The following is a 19,171-nucleotide window of genomic DNA, read 5'->3' as shown; positions in this document are numbered from 1 at the left end:
ATACATCTATATCTATACAATAATCACGGTGTAACTTCACACTCACATTCACTATAAAATTGATTGCATCGTCTTTGCCTTTTATAAACCCCATCCAAGTCATAATTACGCAAATAAATTGAAACGAAGAGAGTATTAATTCAAGTTTATAGAGTATTGATGCTTGGGAATCCTAACCCAGGCAGTCAGCCACGAGTCCACGACACCTCTCTCTGTAGACTGTAGTCTCTATGAAGTCTGAAACATGAAGTGACTCAGTGACTATGTATCAATGTATGCGTAGGACAAAGGGAAAAACACCTGGTCCGTGAAATTAGTACTACTACCCAAAAAATATTCAATATACTATGCTGCTTTCACCTTCTCCTCTTTCCCTCCTTTCTTTCCCATAAAGTTACACTACCAATTTTGGTCCTTTGCAATCAATGTGTCTCTTCCTTTTTTAATTTCATTAACAACAAGAAGAAAAAAAAAACCGCTCTTTATGTCAAACATTGCCCCAATTTCTGCTTTGATTTTGCTCTCATGAAAAGTTCCACTTCACGTTTTCCTCTTTCTCCAAAACTAAAAATTTCAAAATATTTAACACATATGAGCTCACTTCAGATTCCTTAAAATTCAGTTTCTCTGTAATGGGTTTTCTGAAAAGTGCAAATTTTCATCTGGGTTTTTATTGTTTGCAACTTTTCCATTTTTTCTTTCATGGGTTTTTCTAAAAATGTAAACTTTCATCTGGGTTTTTAATATTTGCAATTTTCCTTTGAAGAAAACCTTCACTTTAAATTTTGTTTGCTTTTCTGGGTGTTCATTTTCATGCCCACATTGTTCCATCTAATTTTGGAAAAGTTAACTAGAAAAAGAGAGAAAGTGTAAGTAGGAAAAAAAAAATAGTTGAAAAAATGTGCTCAACTCAAAAAGAAAACTCAGTTGAGAAAATATCAAGAATTTGTTTGTGTCTTTTGTTAGTTGGGTTTGTTACAAGTGCTCAATTAGTGAGTTCTGAACTTCCTGATCAAACCATAATGTTTGCTATAAATGCAGAAATTGGGGTTCCAGGTTGGGGTGTAAACAACTCAGATTATTGCTATTGGAGAGGTATTCAATGTAGTTCAAACCAAACTGTGGAAATTCTTGATCTTTCTAGCCGTTGGCTTAGAGGTAATGTCACTCTAATTTCTGAGCTAAAAGCATTAAAATGGTTAGACCTTTCTAATAACTATTTTTCTGGGCCAATTCCCACTGATTTTGGTAAATTATCTGAGCTACAGTTTCTTGATTTATCTGCAAACAAATTTGGAGGTTCAATTCCTGAGGAATTTGGTAAATTGAGGAATCTTAGAGCATTGAATCTTTCTTACAATTTTCTTGTTGGTGGGATACCTGATGAACTTGCAGAGTTAGCAAAATTGCAGGATTTTCAGATATCTGGTAACAAGTTAAATGGCTCAATTCCCAAATGGGTTGGGAATTTAACCAGTCTTAGAGTATTTTCTGCTTATGAGAATAACTTAGGTGGTGAAATTCCTGATAATTTGGGTTCTTTATCTAAACTTGAGCTTTTGAATCTTCACTCTAATTTACTTGATGGGTTCATACCAGAGAGCCTTTTTGCTAATGGGAAACTGGAGTTTTTGGTGCTTACTCAGAACAGATTGACAGGAATCATTCCTGAACTGATAGGGAACTGTGATAACCTTTCGAGCATTCGAGTTGGGAATAATAATCTCATTGGCAGTATACCGAGAACTGTTGGAAATCTAACTAGCCTTACATATTTTGAGGCTAACAATAATAATCTTTCGGGGGAGATAGTCATGGAGTTTGCTCGTTGCTCCAATCTAACTCTTCTGAACTTGGCTTCAAATGGGTTTTCTGGGATCATTCCTCCTGAACTAGGACAGCTCAATAACCTGCAAGAATTGATAGTTTCAGGTAATAGTCTGTTTGGGGATATACCAGAGTCAATTCTTCGTAACAGAAATCTTAACAAGCTTGATCTCAGCAACAACAGATTCAATGGCACCATACCGATTGATGTATGCAACACCTCAAGATTGCAGTTTTTGCTTCTGAGCCAAAACTCCATGAGAGGAGAAATACCTCATGAAATTGGGAATTGTGTAAAATTGCTGGATTTACAACTTGCTAGTAATTATCTAAGTGGCACAGTTCCTCCGGAAATTGGTCGTCTAAAGAATTTGCAGATAGCGCTGAATTTGAGCTTTAATCATCTTCATGGACCCCTACCACCCGACTTGGGGAAGCTCGACAAGTTGGTGTCGCTGGATGTGTCTAACAATCGGCTTTCTGGTCCAATACCATCAGCCCTCAAAGGCATGCTAAGTTTGATTGAAGTTAATTTCGCAAACAATCTGTTCAGTGGCCCTATACCTGCTTTCGTACCATTTCAAAAAAGCCTAAATTCAAGCTTTTCAGGTAATAAAGGTCTATGTGGTCAGCCATTGAGTTCTTGTGACAACTCAAATGGAGATGATCAGGGTAACTACCCTCACAAGGTTTCTTACAGGATTGTATTAGCTGTTATTGGTTCAGGATTGGCAGTCTTCATTTCTGTCAGTGTGGTTGTTCTGCTGTTTATGATGAGAGAAAAACAAGAAAGTTCAGCCAAAGACGTAGGCATTGTCGATGACAGTGCTAATAGCAAGCCACTGATAATTGCAGGCAATGTCTTTGTTGAAAATTTCAGGCAAGCTATTGATTTTGATGCTGTTGTTAAGGCAACTTTCAAGGACTCAAACAAGCTCAGCAGCGGGACTTTCAGCACTGTTTACAAGGCAACAATGCCATCAGGGCTCATTCTCCTTGTCAGATGTCTTAAATCAGTGGATAAGACCATAATCCATCACCAGACCAAGATGATAAGGGAGCTTGAAAGGTTGGGAAGAATATGCCATGATCATCTGATGGGACCAGTCGGTTTTGTAATCTATGAAGATGTTGCCCTTGTTCTTCATGAATACATGTGTAACGGAACTTTGTTTCAACTTCTTCATGAGAATACCAAGAAACCCGAGTATGAACCAGACTGGCCTGCGAGGCTTTCCATCGCCATTGGGATAGCTGAGGGTTTGGCATTTCTTCATAGTGTGGCTGTTATTCACCTTGATATTTCTTCTGGTAATATACTTTTAGATGCCAATTTGAGTCCTCGAGTTGCTGAGATCGAGATTTCTAAGCTTCTAGATCCTTCCAGAGGAACTGCAAGTATTAGTGCTGTTGCAGGCTCATTTGGTTATATTCCCCCAGGTCTATTATCCTGATAATCCCTTATTTTCATAATTATAATCTTTTCATGTTGAACAAACTCTTTTATGCTATTGTATGCTGCAATTTAATGCTTTCATCAATTTAAAGTTCTTCCTTTGGTGAACAGAATATGCATACACAATGCAAGTTACCGCACCAGGAAACGTGTACAGCTATGGTGTGATCTTGCTCGAGATTCTTACAACATATCTACCTGTCGAGGAGGCGTTTGGCGAGGGAACAGATTTGGTGAAGTGGGTTCAAAGTGCTCCTATGAGAGGGGAAACACCAGAGCAGATACTTGATGCAAGGCTTAGCACAGTTTCATTTGCTTGGAGAAAAGAAATGCTATCAGCATTAGTGGTTGCTTTACAATGCACAGATAGTACACCCGCGAAAAGACCCAAGATGAAAAAAGTCATTGAAATGCTTCAAGAGATTAAAGAGAACAAGAAGTGAAAATTTGAATGCATACATTATGTTTCTGTGTTTGAGGAAATGCTGATGTTTTTGAGAAGTCAAATTCAGAGTATTTAGTTCAAAAACTATATCATGAATTCACTAGATATTTGGAGATAATTTAGCCCCTCTAGGTTTATATTGATGATAATAGAAGTATGAACTGCTGTTTTATCATTCTGTACAATTTGTTCCATAATTGTTCCAAAGCTCTTTCCTAGAATTGCAAAAGAGACTGTTCTTTAAAAGGCTATGAAGTACTTCACTGTAAATAAAAAGTGAAGTAGATTTAGTGAGACTATTGATGTAGTTAATTAATCCTACTATAAAGTTATAATGGAAGTCAAATTTATCTGCATATTTTTTGAACTTTGTTGGTTTTGTATGAAAAGTTAATGATTTATACTGCAAACATGATCTACATGCGTAGCAAAGAAATGTTTGCTTGATTGGAAATCTGTGGAGCCGTTACCCACATTATTGTCCCAATAAAAAACTAATTTATAGTACTCTTCAGTCTACCCCAACATCAAAGATAATTCTCAAAGTACATATATTACGAATTTACGATTTTGCCCTGCTCATAAATTTGTAAAGAAAAGTACTAGTTCATCATTATTCATTAAGCTACTTTAAACTCGTAACACCTTGAAATAGCCTTATCTTTTTTGTTTAACATGGAGAACATATAAAAGTAGTCTATTTATATGATTATGAAAAAATGGAAACTAATAATTCCACCTTTGTCACTCATGCTCAAAACAATCCCACTTTTTTGAAATTTGGAAAAAATTCCACCTTTATACCCCATCTTCTCAAATGAGCTTTTTATCGATTTGTGAAATTGTAACTTGTTTCAGAAGGTGACGTGCCACGTGTCACCTTATGATTGGTCTTCCCTCCCCTGCCTCCATATCTTTTGATTCTCTCACCTCACCACCCTACCTCCATAGCAACCACCATATCACCACCAAACCTCCACTCCCATCACGTCTAACTCCCGCCAACCCACCCCCGACCACTACCCCACCAAAATCCACAGCCCCACCTTGAAACCTCACTCAAACCAACCAAAACCCATCCTACCCCCTTGAAAACCCACCTTAACCCCAGACACTAAAATCCCGCACATTCCACCCAAAATCCAGTGTCGATTAGGGTGGCGCGGCGACTGTGAGGCAGGCGCGACGACTGTGAGGCAGGTGCGGCGACTATGAGGCAGGCGCGGCGACTATGAGGGAGGGGGATCGGGGTTCAGGGAAGGGGAATAAGGAGTAGCTGGTCTACAAGGAAGGGGGATCGGGGAGCAAGGGTTACGAACTGCAGGTGGAGGGGAGGGGAGGGGGAGGGGTGGGGGCAGGGGCTGGGCTTAGAGGTGGTGGTGGTGCCCATGGTGGGAAGAGAGAGATTAAACGACAAAAAATAAAAAAATAGCCTGTTAAACAGGTTGGAGGTAAAACAGCTTATTTTGAGAAGATGAGGATCAAAAGTGAGATTGTTTCCAGATTTTCAAAAGGTGGGATTGTTTTGGGCAGAAATAGCAAAGGTGGAATATAGATACTCCTCTCTTCTTCTTTATTCTCTCCTCTCTCTCCTCTCTTACAAAACCCTAATTTTCAAAAGGTGGGATTGTTTTGTTGCTAGTTTTTTATGTTTCTGTTTCTAATAAATTTCAGTCTCTTTCTAATGGAGAGTTTTTCTACCCATTATTTGGTTATATCTACCTATATATTCCATGTGAGTGTTTGAAAACTTTCTTTTTCTGTTTTTGTGTAATTAAAGATGTTGATTTGTTTATCGAAGTTTGTGCGGAGTTGCAACAGATGTCAAGACTTCATTTACAATCACTTAAATTGAATTCAATGCTACTTCAAAACTACAAAAGATCGACAAACCCCCTTGCAGAAGGCTGCATTAGACAGCGATATCAAAGACGAGGGTTTTCAGAAGTGTTAGATCTACTCAACAATCGTGGTTTTATCATATTAAAATTGTACTTATTTCATTTTAATATACTTTTGTTTAGATTCTACCTCTATTGTAGATGTATGACTTTAAATCAATGAATTAATGCTAATTTTAAAAAAAAAATAACAAAGGTGAAATTATTAGCTTCTATTTTTCCTTTTTTTTAATCTCAAAGTTTTGGGTATCATGGGGGTTTTGATAGAAGAGCAGATTGTAATTAGCTAGCAAACGGAACATTGTAACTTAACTGGATAAAGCAACATTTGAGTTAATAAACAAGCTACATACGTAAAGTTACAATATAATCTTCCTTCAGGAATAATTATCCCTATTCCCTGGATTTGACGATAAAATTCTGGCGGCTGATGGGGTTCATAACCACCGGAGGGCCTGCTGTGCGCGGCCATTTCTGAAACTTCTTATCAGTTTCTTCCCACCATTCCTTGTTAGCAACAGTTTTTGGGGTTGTGCCTGCTTCAAATTAAAGTACTTTCCAGCTATAATTATCACAATTCGGATTTAGAAGCAAGATTATATTATTAAGATGCTCAACTAAAATGATAGTACTAAGTATTACTAGTATATAACTTGCCTCCGAATATCTTCTTGTCAGCAGCTTGATGATAGAACACGTATGAAACAGCAAATGATCCCAACAGAGACGAGATTATATAATTACCAGCCATATTATCCAATCTGCAAACTACACATCAATGAACAAGTAGAGATCATCAGATCACTTGCGATAGCAATAGCAATAGCAATAGCAATAACAGGAGTAACATAGTAATTTGTAAACAGTTTTTTCACCAGATGTCGTCCTTAGACAAAATTCTTTTTGTACCATATATCCTTGTACCCTACAAGTTCGTAACTCACCATATACCCCCAGTTGTTTACTCCTTTAGTCATTCAGAGCATCCTATGGATTTTTAGAAAATGAGAGAGTATATAATGAATTCTAAAACTTGCAGAGATATATGGTGCAAAAAAATTTGTCGAGATATATTGTGAAAAACCCGAATTATAAATAGACGGACATAAGTAATAAGTACGAGGAAGGATTTACAAATACAAGATTATTACCAAATCCAAGAAACCTTCATATATAGAAAGTACTCTTTGCACTCTAGAAATTATTGTAAAACTTAATTTTACTCCAAAATTAATTTACATGAGACACCAAAATTTTCAAAAATTGATAGCATCAAAACCATGTTTTTTATCATTAAAAATTATTGAAACAATTTACAGTACTAGATAAAAACTTTCTACTACAACCACAACACTTTATACCACCCCACCAAAACTTATCATAAAAAAGCATTTTCCGCTTATATTATAAAGTACTTGTTACTCTCTTAAGTGTCCAAAATGGACTTCTTGTTAGACCTCGTTCACTCCATCTTAAAAAGTATATTCAATAAGAATCAATGTTAATTACTAAATCTTCAGTTCTAAGTAGCAAAAAAGATTTTAATTAGCATAACTAAGTTATAATCAATAAAAGTTCTAGTCAATAAAATCATTTTATTGTATAATAGATTAACACAAGATAATCATAAAAACCCAGTTTTAATTAGTAAAAATAAACTTCAATTAGTAAAAATCATTCCCGATAATTTATTTTAATCAAGTAAATCGATTTAATCAGAAAAATAATTCTACTTCACTAAACATCAAATTGAATTATCGAATTAGACTACAATGAATGAACAGTAACTTAATCTAAAATTAATCTCCCGTGAACTAGAGAAATAAGGAGGTCAATAATAATAATAAAAAAAGAGTTGTTAATTAATCAAATATCTATCACCACGCTTGTAGAATTGACATGGCCTTTGTGTTTTGAAATCGTTCGGTCACACCGGAACAAGGAACAAACATATGCACCTATGGTCTATGGAGAAACTTACGTGATAGCATTGACAATTTTCAATGCATTCCTAGGATTCCAAGGAGTTCAATTCCGAAAGGCCAATTAGCCATGTAATACATGTACATACCCTTGTGGGCCTCTGCTATTTTGGTATAAAAAGAAGATGTTACGTATTTGGGTTAAATAACATGATTGGCGACCTAGAGGCCTACTTAACCGCAAAACATCGTGTAGCTCTTCGTTGTCCCTTGTTTCTTAACTTTTCTTATTTATATCTATATCTATTATATATATAAACCTAAAAAAATTTACCTACATGTCATGTTCACATCTCTTCCGTCCACATGTCAAGTGCAAATGAATTTTATGCCACGTCAGCACATCGTATTTCTTGGACAAGAAGTGGCAACATGATTGCTATGGGCATTAAACTTACCATATAATTGTCATGCAAATCTAACCAAATCATGCCTAATTAGTTCCATGATCATTGCCAAATTTTGTTAGAACTAGATAAAGGGTGAAGAAGATGATTACTATGAACAATGAAACTTCTAGGCGTGTGTAGACACTTTCCCAAAAGTGATATTCCGACCCTATACGAAGCACGGGTTGCACGGAATTCAATTTCGAGATACAAAGAAGAACAACAAGAGTCACGCTCGTATGAATCTTGTAAAAGTGAGAATAAGAATTTTGATTTTGTGTTTGATGATCAATGTAATCAAATAACTTTTAGAGAGAGAGCTTTTAGAGAGAAAATAATATCTCAAAACTCCTCCTTTCATCTGTGAACCAATGCCACTATATACACGCAATATTAAGAAGAAACCGTCAAAAACCGCTGAACACACACAACTTCACGCAAGACACAGTGGCCTGTCGCGAGCCGCGACAGAGCTCGCGAGTCGCGAGCGAGCCTGTCGCGAGTCGCGACAGTGGTCGCGAGTCGCGGCCAAGGTTCTGCCCACTTCTGCCCAGTCTCGTGTTCATCAGCCAGTCGCGAGCCACAACAATGGTGGCGAGTCGCGCGACGACGTTTTTGCCTAGCTTCGTGCGTTTCTCATTGTTTATTATACCATAAACAACCCACGTGTATACTTAACGTATCTTGAACAACGTCACCATAACCAAGTCATTCAAGTTATACGATACATGAAATTAATCAACTAAATACTCTAAATAATCCAACAATCCTCCCCCATTTAGAGTATTCTAAAAGATAATAAGCAATAAACATCATCAAACACAAACAATCTCATGCGTAAATGAAAGTGTATAAAACTTGAACTTTCATATAGTAAAGTACACATTCCAAGTATCCGTATCCAATTGGTGTCGATAACGATTGAACCAATTTCAATACATAATGGAAACCCGAAGATACTATACACACAAGATAAAGATTACTTAAACTCATTATAAACCGACACATAAAGCCTTGTATCCATATCTATTCATAAGTGTATCAAAGCTATGCCCCATTAGCTCCTTGAAGCGGCTAAACTTCACACTTACATAGGTAGATCTCTAAAATACATGCTACTGTGAAAAGCATAAACAAGAGACCTATTAAGTATACAACCTCCTTATACAACACAGTTATAGAACTATAAACTTAGGATGAATAAAAGTTCTACAATCATCAAATGAAGAAATTAATCTTATTGAACTTAAGACCCAACGTCATATGGGCGTTAAGTTAAGATTCCCTCATTCGTGATTCTCGAGGGGCTCCAATCCTAAACCGATTGCCATCCTCTTTACATTATCTCTAGCCAAGGCCTTTGTAAAACAATCCGCTAGATTATACGTTGTACGTACATAGTCAACAGTGATTACACTATCCTTGATAAGTCCTTGGATGTAGCTATGCCGCACACCAATATGTCTTGACTTACCATTATAGACTTGACTATATGCTCTTGCCAAAGCAGCATCGTTATCACAATGAATCGCTATGGGCGATATCGGTTTTGGCAACAAAGGAATCTCAATCATGAGATTCTTCAACCACTCCGCCTCTTTGCTTGCGGAAGATAAAGCATAAATTCCGAAGTCATGGAGGAATCCGCTATGCAAGTTTGTTTCTTGGAAGCCCAAGATATAGCACCTCCCCAAGTAGAAATACCCATCCACTTGTGGAAGAGTGATCCTCTTTATTAGAGATCCAACTTGCATCCGAATACCCTTCTAAAACCGAAGGATCCACATAGGATAAACCATAGTCCTTGGTTTTTCCTAATACCTTAACACACGACGAATAGCTTGCCAATGTTGTACACTAGGATTACTAGTATACCTACTGAGTTTGCCTACCGCAAATGCGATATCCGGCCTAGTACTCGTCATTGCATACATCAAACATCCAATTACCCTTGAATACTCAAGTTGAGATACAGCACTACCTACATTAGGTAGTAATTTCTCACTAGGGTCCATTGGAGTTGACACAAAGAGCAACCACTAACATCGAATTTCTTAAGAACCTTTTCGATGTAGTGAGATTGAGACAAACTCAATTTACCTTTGCTTCTTTTAATTCTAATTCCTAGAATGACATCCGCCTCCCCCAAATCTTTCATTGAGAACTTAGAGATAGAAAAGATTTAGTCCATTCAACTTGGGATAAATCAGTTCCAAAAATTAGCATGTCATCTACATATAAGCAAATCATCACACCATGACCATTGTCATCAAATTTGCTATATACACACTTGTCTGAATTGTTCAATTTGAATCCATTAGACAACACTACCTCATCAAATTTTTGATGCCATTGCTTAGGTGCTTGTTTTAGCCCATACAAAGATCTAATCAGCTTGCAAACTTTTTGTTCTTGACCTTTGACAACAAATCCAACCGGTTGTCTCATGTAAACCTCCTCATCTAATTCTCCATACAAGAACGCAGTCTTGACATCCATTTGATGGATCACAAGATTATGAATTGCTGCAAGAGCAATCAATAATCTTATAGTGGAGATTCGAGCTACAGGTGCATATGTATCGAAATAATCGATACCCGGCTTTTGAGAAAAGCCTTGTGCCACTAACCGGGCTTTGAACTTGTCAATAGTTCCATCGATTTTCATTTTCTTCTTGAAAATCCATTTGCACCCTATTGGTTTACATTTAGGAGGTAGGTCCGCTAAAACCCATGTGTTATTCCCCATGATTGAGTCCATTTCATCATCAATAGCTTCTTTCCAAAATGAAGCATCTTGAGATTGCATGGCCTCATCATAAGTTAAAGGATCCCTTCCACATTATAGACATATGGAAATTTAGTCAAAACACTATCTCTTGATCCTTCAACCAAATATACATGAAAATCCGGGCCAAAAGATTTCTCTTTCCTAACCCGTTTACTTCTCCTTGGTTGAGTTGATGTAGATGCAACATTTTCATCTAGAATTTGTTCATCTAACTCATGATCATCATTTTGATCAATCTCTTGAATTTCGGTACTTGGAGTTATATCCTTTGGTCTAGGAACCGATGAATATCTATTTTCATCAAAAATTGCATCCCTTGACTCCACAATAGTGTGAACCGACCAAAAGTCGTTTTGTTCTATAACATAGAACCTATAGGATTTGCTATGAGCAGCATATCCTATAAAGATGCATTCAACTCCTCTTTCACCTAACTTTTTACGTTTAGGTTCCGGCACTTTCACTATTGCCCTACATCCCCAAACTCTAATGTAACTTAGATTTGGTTTTCTTTTGTACCATAATTCATAAGGGGTTACTTTGTTCTTTTTCATAGGAACACGATTAAGATGTAACAAGCGGTTAAAACCGCTTCACCCCAAAAACCATCACTCAAACCCGAGTATGATAACATAGAATTTACCATTTCTTGTAAAGTTCTATTTTTCTTTCCGCTACACCATTTTGTTGTGGTGTATAAGCCGCGGTTGTTTCATGTATAATTCCTAAAGCTTGGAAATAACTAGGATTATGAAATTCACCACCTCTATCGGTTCTAAACCGTTTAACCTTGTCACTTAGTTGCAATTCTACTTCATTTTTATAGATCTCAAATTTTTCTAGGGCTTCATCTTTAGTAGACAATAGATATACATAACAAAATCGTGAATGATCATCAATAAATGTTACTATATATTTTTTGTTTCCTAAAGAAGGTGTACTATGAAAATCACAAAGATCACTATGTACCAAATCAAGCAATTTAGTATCTCTTTCCACATTATTAGGGAAAGAACACCTAGTTATTTTGGTAAGCATGCATGTTCTACACTTCTCAATACTTGGATCAAAAGAAGGAATTAAATCATCCTTAGCCATAGAATATAATTTTCTATAATTAACATGACCAAGTCTTAAATGCCAAAGAAAGAATTATCATTAATAACACACACATTGTTACTAAAGCATTTGAAATGCTGAGTTTAAACATACCATTACACAAATAACCAAGTCCAACAAACAAACCACCCTTAGATAATAAAATTGTCCGACTCAAAAACCATTTTAAAACCTATTCGATTCAAGATAGCTCCTGACACTAGATTACGCCTAAGTTCCGGAGCAAATACAACATCTCTTAACACTAGAGATTTGCCGGAACTAAAGACCAACTCTACTTGTCCTACACCGAGAACTTGAGCTGTAGAGTCATTCCCCATGTATAGAACTTCTCCATTGTCCACCTCCTTGAAGGTTTTGAATGAAGACCGCTCCTTGCACACATGTCTTGAAGCTCCTGAATCGATATACCATGAACAATCATCCTGTACACAAAAGATTTCAGAAATCATACACATATAATTCAAACTTGAATTACATGAAAGTTGTGTACAAGTACCTTGTTTGGCTTGGGATTGGCTAGACTCGCCTTTCCCTCCACCTTGCTCATTCTTTTTGTTCATTTTCCTCTTCCATAGGAAGCAATCCTTTTTGAAGTGTCCGGGCTTGCCACACTCCCAACAACCACGTTGTTGAACACCTCCACCATTCTTAGGCTTCTTAAAGTTGTTGCCTTTGGTGAAATTATTAGCCCTCTTCTTAGGATTTGAGTCTTTGAACTTTCCATCCTCCACCATGTTAATGGTAGAAGAATTAGGATTTACCTCCTTTTGTCCATCTTGAACCCGAATGCCCTCTTCAATCCGAAGATGAGCACCCAATTGTTCCACATTTATATCATCTTTCCTATGTTTAAGAGTATTTCTAACATCCTTCCAACTTGGTGGTAATTTGTCTATTATTGAAGATACAATAAAAGTTTCATCCATACTAATATTGTGTTGTTTAAAACTTCCTAAAATCCTTTGAATTTAATGGAATTGCTCCATCACAGGCCTTGTTTCATTCATCTTAAAGTTATTGAAATTACTAACTAAGAACTTCTTACTAGATGCATCTTCGGCCATGTATTTTGACTCAAGGTCATCCTAAAGCATTTTAGCTATAAAATTGAAGATAAAACATAACATCAATAAATTGTCAGACATACCGTTTAAAATGTGACCACGACATATATATAATCGTCATTCTCCCACTTGTTCCTTCTCCTTGAGGTCTCCAAAGTTTCATCTTTCACAAACTCGGGTTTTGGAGTACTCAAAACATATGCGACCGAAAGAGAAGTGAGAAGAAAATGCATCTTCTTTTGCCATCTACGGAATCCCACACCCTCAAACTTTTCAAGTTTCTGAAAATTCGAAGTCATTTCACGTACCGTAGCCATCTTCAAGAAATATCACTTTTGGATTGTTAGAACTAGATAAAGGGTGAAGAAGATGATTACTATGAACAATGAAACTTCTAGGCGTGTGTAGACACTTTCCCAAAAGTGATATTCCGACCCTATACGAAGCACGGGTTGCACGGAATTCAATTTCGAGATACAAAGAAGAACAACAAGAGTCACGCTCGTATGAATCTTGTAAAAATGAGAATAAGAATTTTGATTTTGTGTTTGATGATCAATGTAATCAAATAACTTTTAGAGAGAGAGCTTTTAGAGAGAAAATAATATCTCAAAACTCCTCCTTTCATCTGTGAACCAATGCCACTATATACACGCAATATTAAGAAGAAACCGTCAAAAACCGCTGAACACACACAACTTCACGCAAGACACAGTGGCCTGTCGCGAGCCGCGACAGAGCTCGCGAGTCGCGAGCGAGCCTGTCGCGAGTCGCGACCAAGGTTCTGCCCACTTCTGCCCAGTCTCGTGTTCATCAGCCAGTCGCGAGCCACAACAATGGTGGCGAGTCGCGCGACGACGTTTCTGCCTAGCTTCGTGCGTTTCTCATTGTTTATTATACCATAAACAACCCACGTGTATACTTAACGTATCTTGAACAACGACACCATAACCAAGTCATTCAAGTTATACGATACATGAAATTAATCAACTAAATACTCTAAATAATCCAACAAATTCGGTAAATTTTTAATGCTATTTTTAATTGTCGCTTTAATCTAGATATTTTTAAATGCTATTTTTTTTAATGCATCAATTAAAATTCCCTAAATTCGGTAAATTTATAATTTAATCTCCTCTTTTACTTTTCATTATCCAAAAAGATAACATTTTCAGTTCGAACAACTTATCAAAATATCCTTATGCAAAAACTAAAAAAAACATATTCTTTTTAATTAGAAATGATAATTGGTCCAAAAACCAAACCTAGCTAGGCTACATTACTAGCCTATAAGGCACAATAGCTAAAAAGCTAGATACAGCTAGGTACAAGCAAGGCGAATTAACCCAGAAGACAACAAGCCTAAAGTAGGCCACTGCCACCACAAGTGAGAAATTTCCAAACTTTTCTTAGAGATGCAAGTTCGAACACTAAATAGGGTGGTACTCCACAGAACTACCACCTCTCTCTCACGACACATTTTATGAAGTTCCCAATATAAACATACTAGTTTACAACTATGTTCCCCCTCAAAAATTTCTTTCATGGATTACAATTTTCTATTGAAAATAATGTACCCCGCGTCCAACTAGGTCTTTGTATGCTACTAAAGCATTTGATGATAAATTGATATGGGTGCACTTTCAACTTTCAACTACAATTGACTAAATCCTTATCAATATATAATACTACTGAACTTACGTAATTTAGATTAAGTGAAGTACTTTACAGAGGTTCAAATGTTTAAAAGTATGGAAAAGTAAGGTTCTAAAGTGAAAAGTCTTTCTATCTTTTTTTTGGGTTCAAATTGTCATGGGAATTAAATTCTCACATATTATTTCCAAAAGTCAAAGAAAGGCCTTTATTTTAGAGTGAAGGTACAGTATGAAAACAAAAATTATAGCTAAAGAAATGTAATACTTCACCAGGAACATGGAGACATAAACATATATTACATGCATGTTGGTTTCTTAATTACAAAGATAGATATATTATAGATGAATCACTTTAAATTAAATTCGAACAAATACATGCCTATCCTTTTAAAAAATAAAAAAACTAATATGAACCCGGTGCACACTAATTAGTGTGCACCCGATCCATATCACGTGAGTTTATGATAGTGTATGTTAAAATGATATAGTGTATGTTAAAATGATATAGTGTATATTAAAATGATATAGTGTATATGTTAAAATGATATAGTGTATGTTAAAGTGATATAGTGTATATTAAAATGATATAGTGTATGTTAGAGTGATATAGTGTATGTTAGAGTGATATAGTGTATGTTAAAGTGATATAGTGTATGTTAAAGTGATATAGTGTATGTTAAAGTGATTTAGTGTGTGTTCAAATGATATAGTGTATGTTACAATGATATAGTGTATGTTAAAGTGATATAGTGTATGTTAAAGTGATATAGGGTCACGTGCCTGGGCCTGGTCCACACTATTTTTAGTGTGAACCGGGTCCACGCAAGTCGGATTGTTTAAAAAAATTCACATACCTTTGACGAAACGGGTAATGGCTGTAAATGATACTTTTTTGGGTGGCAACCTTTGACGTCCGACGCTCCTAGCACCTCCTTCAATTATCTTTTCATAAATGAAAATATAAAATAAAAAAAAACAATGAATCCAATTTTATGCATGCATGAGCATCATGCCAGCAAAGTAGAAACGGTCCCACGTTCGGTGCCAAAACTACTTCCAGCTGACGCATGTCATGTACGTGGATCCATCTCATTCGTATATACTCTGACTAACAATGATATTCCCATATTCGATATTATATTATGGCAATTCTGTAATTATTGTGATAAAAAATAATATTAAAAAATTATAAAAAAAAATTATATTTTATATATTTTTATTTGAGGTTTGCTATTTGAGATCCAAGTAAACATTTCAAATGACCAATATATTATATTTTAATACTATCTTATCATATCAATTAACTATTATATTATATGTTGGATCATTGGGTGCATTTTATCATATCAAGGACCTGTTCGGCAACAACTTTTGCACTAGCTTTTAGTATGTCAAAACACTAATTAAATATTTGGCATAGTAGAGATTGAGTAGCCGAGTAGCTGTTGGAGTTTCAAATGGCTTTTGGATAGCTTTTCCAAAACGTTATATTTTATAACGTTCAATTTCTGTAAGTAACTTTTTAAGGATAAAAGTTTGGGATTAATAGAATATCATATATTCAGGATAAAAATTTGAGATTAATAGAAAAAATTTCCACTTTTTAAGGATAAAAAAATCCCACTTTCTCATTTTTATCAAAGATAATTTTTTTATCAACTAACTCTCTTGTTTTCGTTCTGCTTATATTTTTTAATGTTGATTAGTATACTTATATGCCTGCTAGATACGTGGATGGCTTGGTGCATTATATTCTCATTAATATTTTTATGTTATTCACTGTTATGTTAGATACGTAGATGGCTTCATCTTTTTTTTTTTTTTTTTGAAAATAATATTAATTCATTGATTCAAAGTCATACGACATCTACAATAGAAGTCAAAACTAAACAAATACATATCAAAATAAAATAAACACAATTATAATATGATAAAACCACGATCGTTGAGTAGATCTAACACTTCTAAAAACCCTTGTCTTTCCCATCGCTGTCTGATGCAGCCTTCTGCAAGGGGGTCTATCGATCTTTTGTAGTTTTGAAATAGAATCGGATTCAATTCAAGTGATTGTAAACGAAGTCTTGACATCTGTTGCAACTCCGCACAAATTTCGATCAACAAATCAACATCTTGAATCACATAAAAACCCAAAAACAAATTCTCTAAACTCTCACATGGAGAGAGATAAAACCCAATATATTGGGTAGACATAACCCGATAAATGGGTAGAAAAACTCTCCATTAGAGAGAGTCTGAGATTTATTGGAAACATGAACATAAAAAACTAGTAATAGCGAGAAAAAGGGGCTTACCACTACCCAAAAGGATGGTGGTAGCCCCTAGGTTGAAAATTAGGATTTTGTGGGAAAGGAGAGAGAAGAGAGAAAAAGGAGAGGTGGCTTCATCTAATAACAAAGAAGGGACAAACGAGGTATTTAAGTGGATTGATGAGGACACTGTCATCCTATTATGAACCATATACTAATTAATCATATAATTATAATTAATATTATAATTAAAAATATGTTATTTTTATCATATATAAGTATAACAGCTACTTTTACCGAACACTTATATTGTAAACAACTACTTTCACAGCTAAGAGCTAACAACTACTAGCCGCAGCTAACAGCTACCCGAACAGGTGACAACTACTCCAACAACCAACAACTACCCAACAACTACTTTTGTCGAACAAGCCCCAAATAGTGTTATATTTTATTGAATTATATTAAATTGTAAGTAACAATAATTATAAAAATGTCATGATATTAAACAAGTTGTCTAATATCAAATATGTGAAAATACTTTTTCATAATTTGACTCTACACTTTGAGATGTCAACTTATCAACACATGTCGAAATTTCTGATGTATGAATACAAGTATATCAGCAAATAAATCAGCAAATAAATAAACAATAAAATAAATAAATAAATAAAATACCTATGTAAGTTCACATCTTGGTGATTCCATTTTATAAATTTTGAATTCACATGTTAGTACTTAATATCTTTATTATTTATGCATCTGTTAAAATTGGTTTTTATATTCTATGCACCTAGTGGATTGGATACTTTATTTATTTCTAACAAACTTAGCTTTTGAAATATTATAAATCTATTTTAGAGGATAATTTACTTTACTTTTTATATTTTATTAAGATAAATTCTAGTATCTCTTTAATCTATAAAAATCCCCGAAAGCTCTATCTTTTTTCTTATTTCCTTCTGTAAAGACAATTAGACAAAACAAAGAAAAGGAAATTTTGGCATAGTAGAACATTAACATAATATAAAATTTGGCAGGCATATAGTAGTACTACACGATGTTGCAGCTATTTACAAAATTGAAATGAAATGACTTATTATACTCATCTCTGTCCCCGAAGGAGTTTTTTTATTAGATATGGAGTACTACCTTCTTCCACTGTTCCACAATTCCTACCATACTTGCAATTTTACGGCTTTTGATATACTACTTTCATCATCAATATTTTTAATTGTATATTAGTGAAAATTATGAAAGTTTGACATTTGAGTTTTTGCATGAGACATATATATAAACATAATGATGATAATTTACGATCAAAATTTATTTAGTTGACCTATAAATTATAACGATCATAATTTATTCATGGTTAAAGTTTTGTATTATTTATATAAATATTAAAGGAAAAATTCACATGAATAATCCCAACTTTAGATTATTTCAAATAATTTAAACTTTTGAGAGGACGTTCTCAAAATAATCCAAACTATTTTTTTTTCTTGCGTGGACTAATACATTTTAGGTCTATGATACGTTGAAAATTAATAGTTTGAATTATTTTGATAATGTACACCCCAGAGTGGGGATTATTCTAAAATAATACAAAGTTAAGATTATTTTGAGAAGACCGATGAAAGTTGGGATTATTAATGTCAATTTTTTCGATACTAAAAAGGTTACATTTTCTCCAACATACCATACAATCATACATGGATAAGATTTTATCTAGCATTCATCAAATTCATGTGACGAAACGCATACTTGTTTTTGCATTTACATCGATTAATAAATGATATGAGCTGTTACATGTTAATACTCATAAAAGTTAAGTTTGAACGAATTTTTGAGCAAAACCGAAAGCTGATAAATATGGAGCTATTATTCAGCTAAGCAAAGTAAATTCTTAACCATTAACATATAATAAGATAAGGGTGAAAAAGCAAAACGTGGAGTAGAGGATAATTACGATAAATTATATCTTTGAATTTTGATTAATTTATTGTGAAGCAACACGAGACACGTAACAGGAAATAATTTGCCCATGAAGGTAGATCCAATAGATTATTTGTTAGGATCACATGATGCATCATGTATCATGCATGCATGTGCACCATAAGCATTAATCTTAATAAATTAATTGATCATTAATCAACAAAGTCAACGGTCAGCATTGATCAAGAAAAAAGAATAGTCAACTAACCTAAGGTATTCTAGGTTACGTTGTATAACAACATATCCAAAGTTCCTAAATATAAGGAAAATGAGATAAC

The 19,171-nt window shown here is 34.9% G+C and overlaps 2 protein-coding genes across 2 annotated transcripts; one reads left to right on the top strand and one right to left on the bottom strand.

Annotated features, from left to right (window-relative positions):
- Positions 1-337: 337 nt before the first annotated feature.
- LOC104883883 (leucine-rich repeat receptor-like tyrosine-protein kinase PXC3) lies at positions 338-4,086 on the top strand. Its single transcript, XM_010668452.4, has 2 exons — positions 338-3,267; positions 3,395-4,086. The coding sequence occupies exons 1-2, from the start codon at positions 900-902 to the stop codon at positions 3,724-3,726; spliced, it is 2,700 nt and encodes an 899-aa protein (XP_010666754.1). The 5' UTR covers positions 338-899; the 3' UTR covers positions 3,727-4,086.
- Positions 4,087-5,887: 1,801 nt separating this feature from the next.
- LOC130590654 (uncharacterized) lies at positions 5,888-15,594 on the bottom strand. Its single transcript, XM_057393151.1, has 3 exons — positions 15,486-15,594; positions 6,287-6,397; positions 5,888-6,165 (listed from the first exon to the last, which is right to left on the bottom strand). The coding sequence occupies exons 2-3, from the start codon at positions 6,378-6,380 to the stop codon at positions 6,023-6,025; spliced, it is 237 nt and encodes a 78-aa protein (XP_057249134.1). The 5' UTR covers positions 6,381-6,397; positions 15,486-15,594; the 3' UTR covers positions 5,888-6,022.
- Between the last annotated feature and the right edge of the window lie 3,577 nt (positions 15,595-19,171).

The sequence above is a fragment of the Beta vulgaris genome, chromosome 3 (assembly GCF_026745355.1).
Source record: "Beta vulgaris subsp. vulgaris cultivar EL10 chromosome 3, EL10.2, whole genome shotgun sequence".
NCBI lineage: Eukaryota > Viridiplantae > Streptophyta > Magnoliopsida > Caryophyllales > Amaranthaceae > Beta > Beta vulgaris.
Note: the sequence above shows the minus strand (reverse complement) of the source record. Positions and strands in the feature narration are given on the sequence as shown.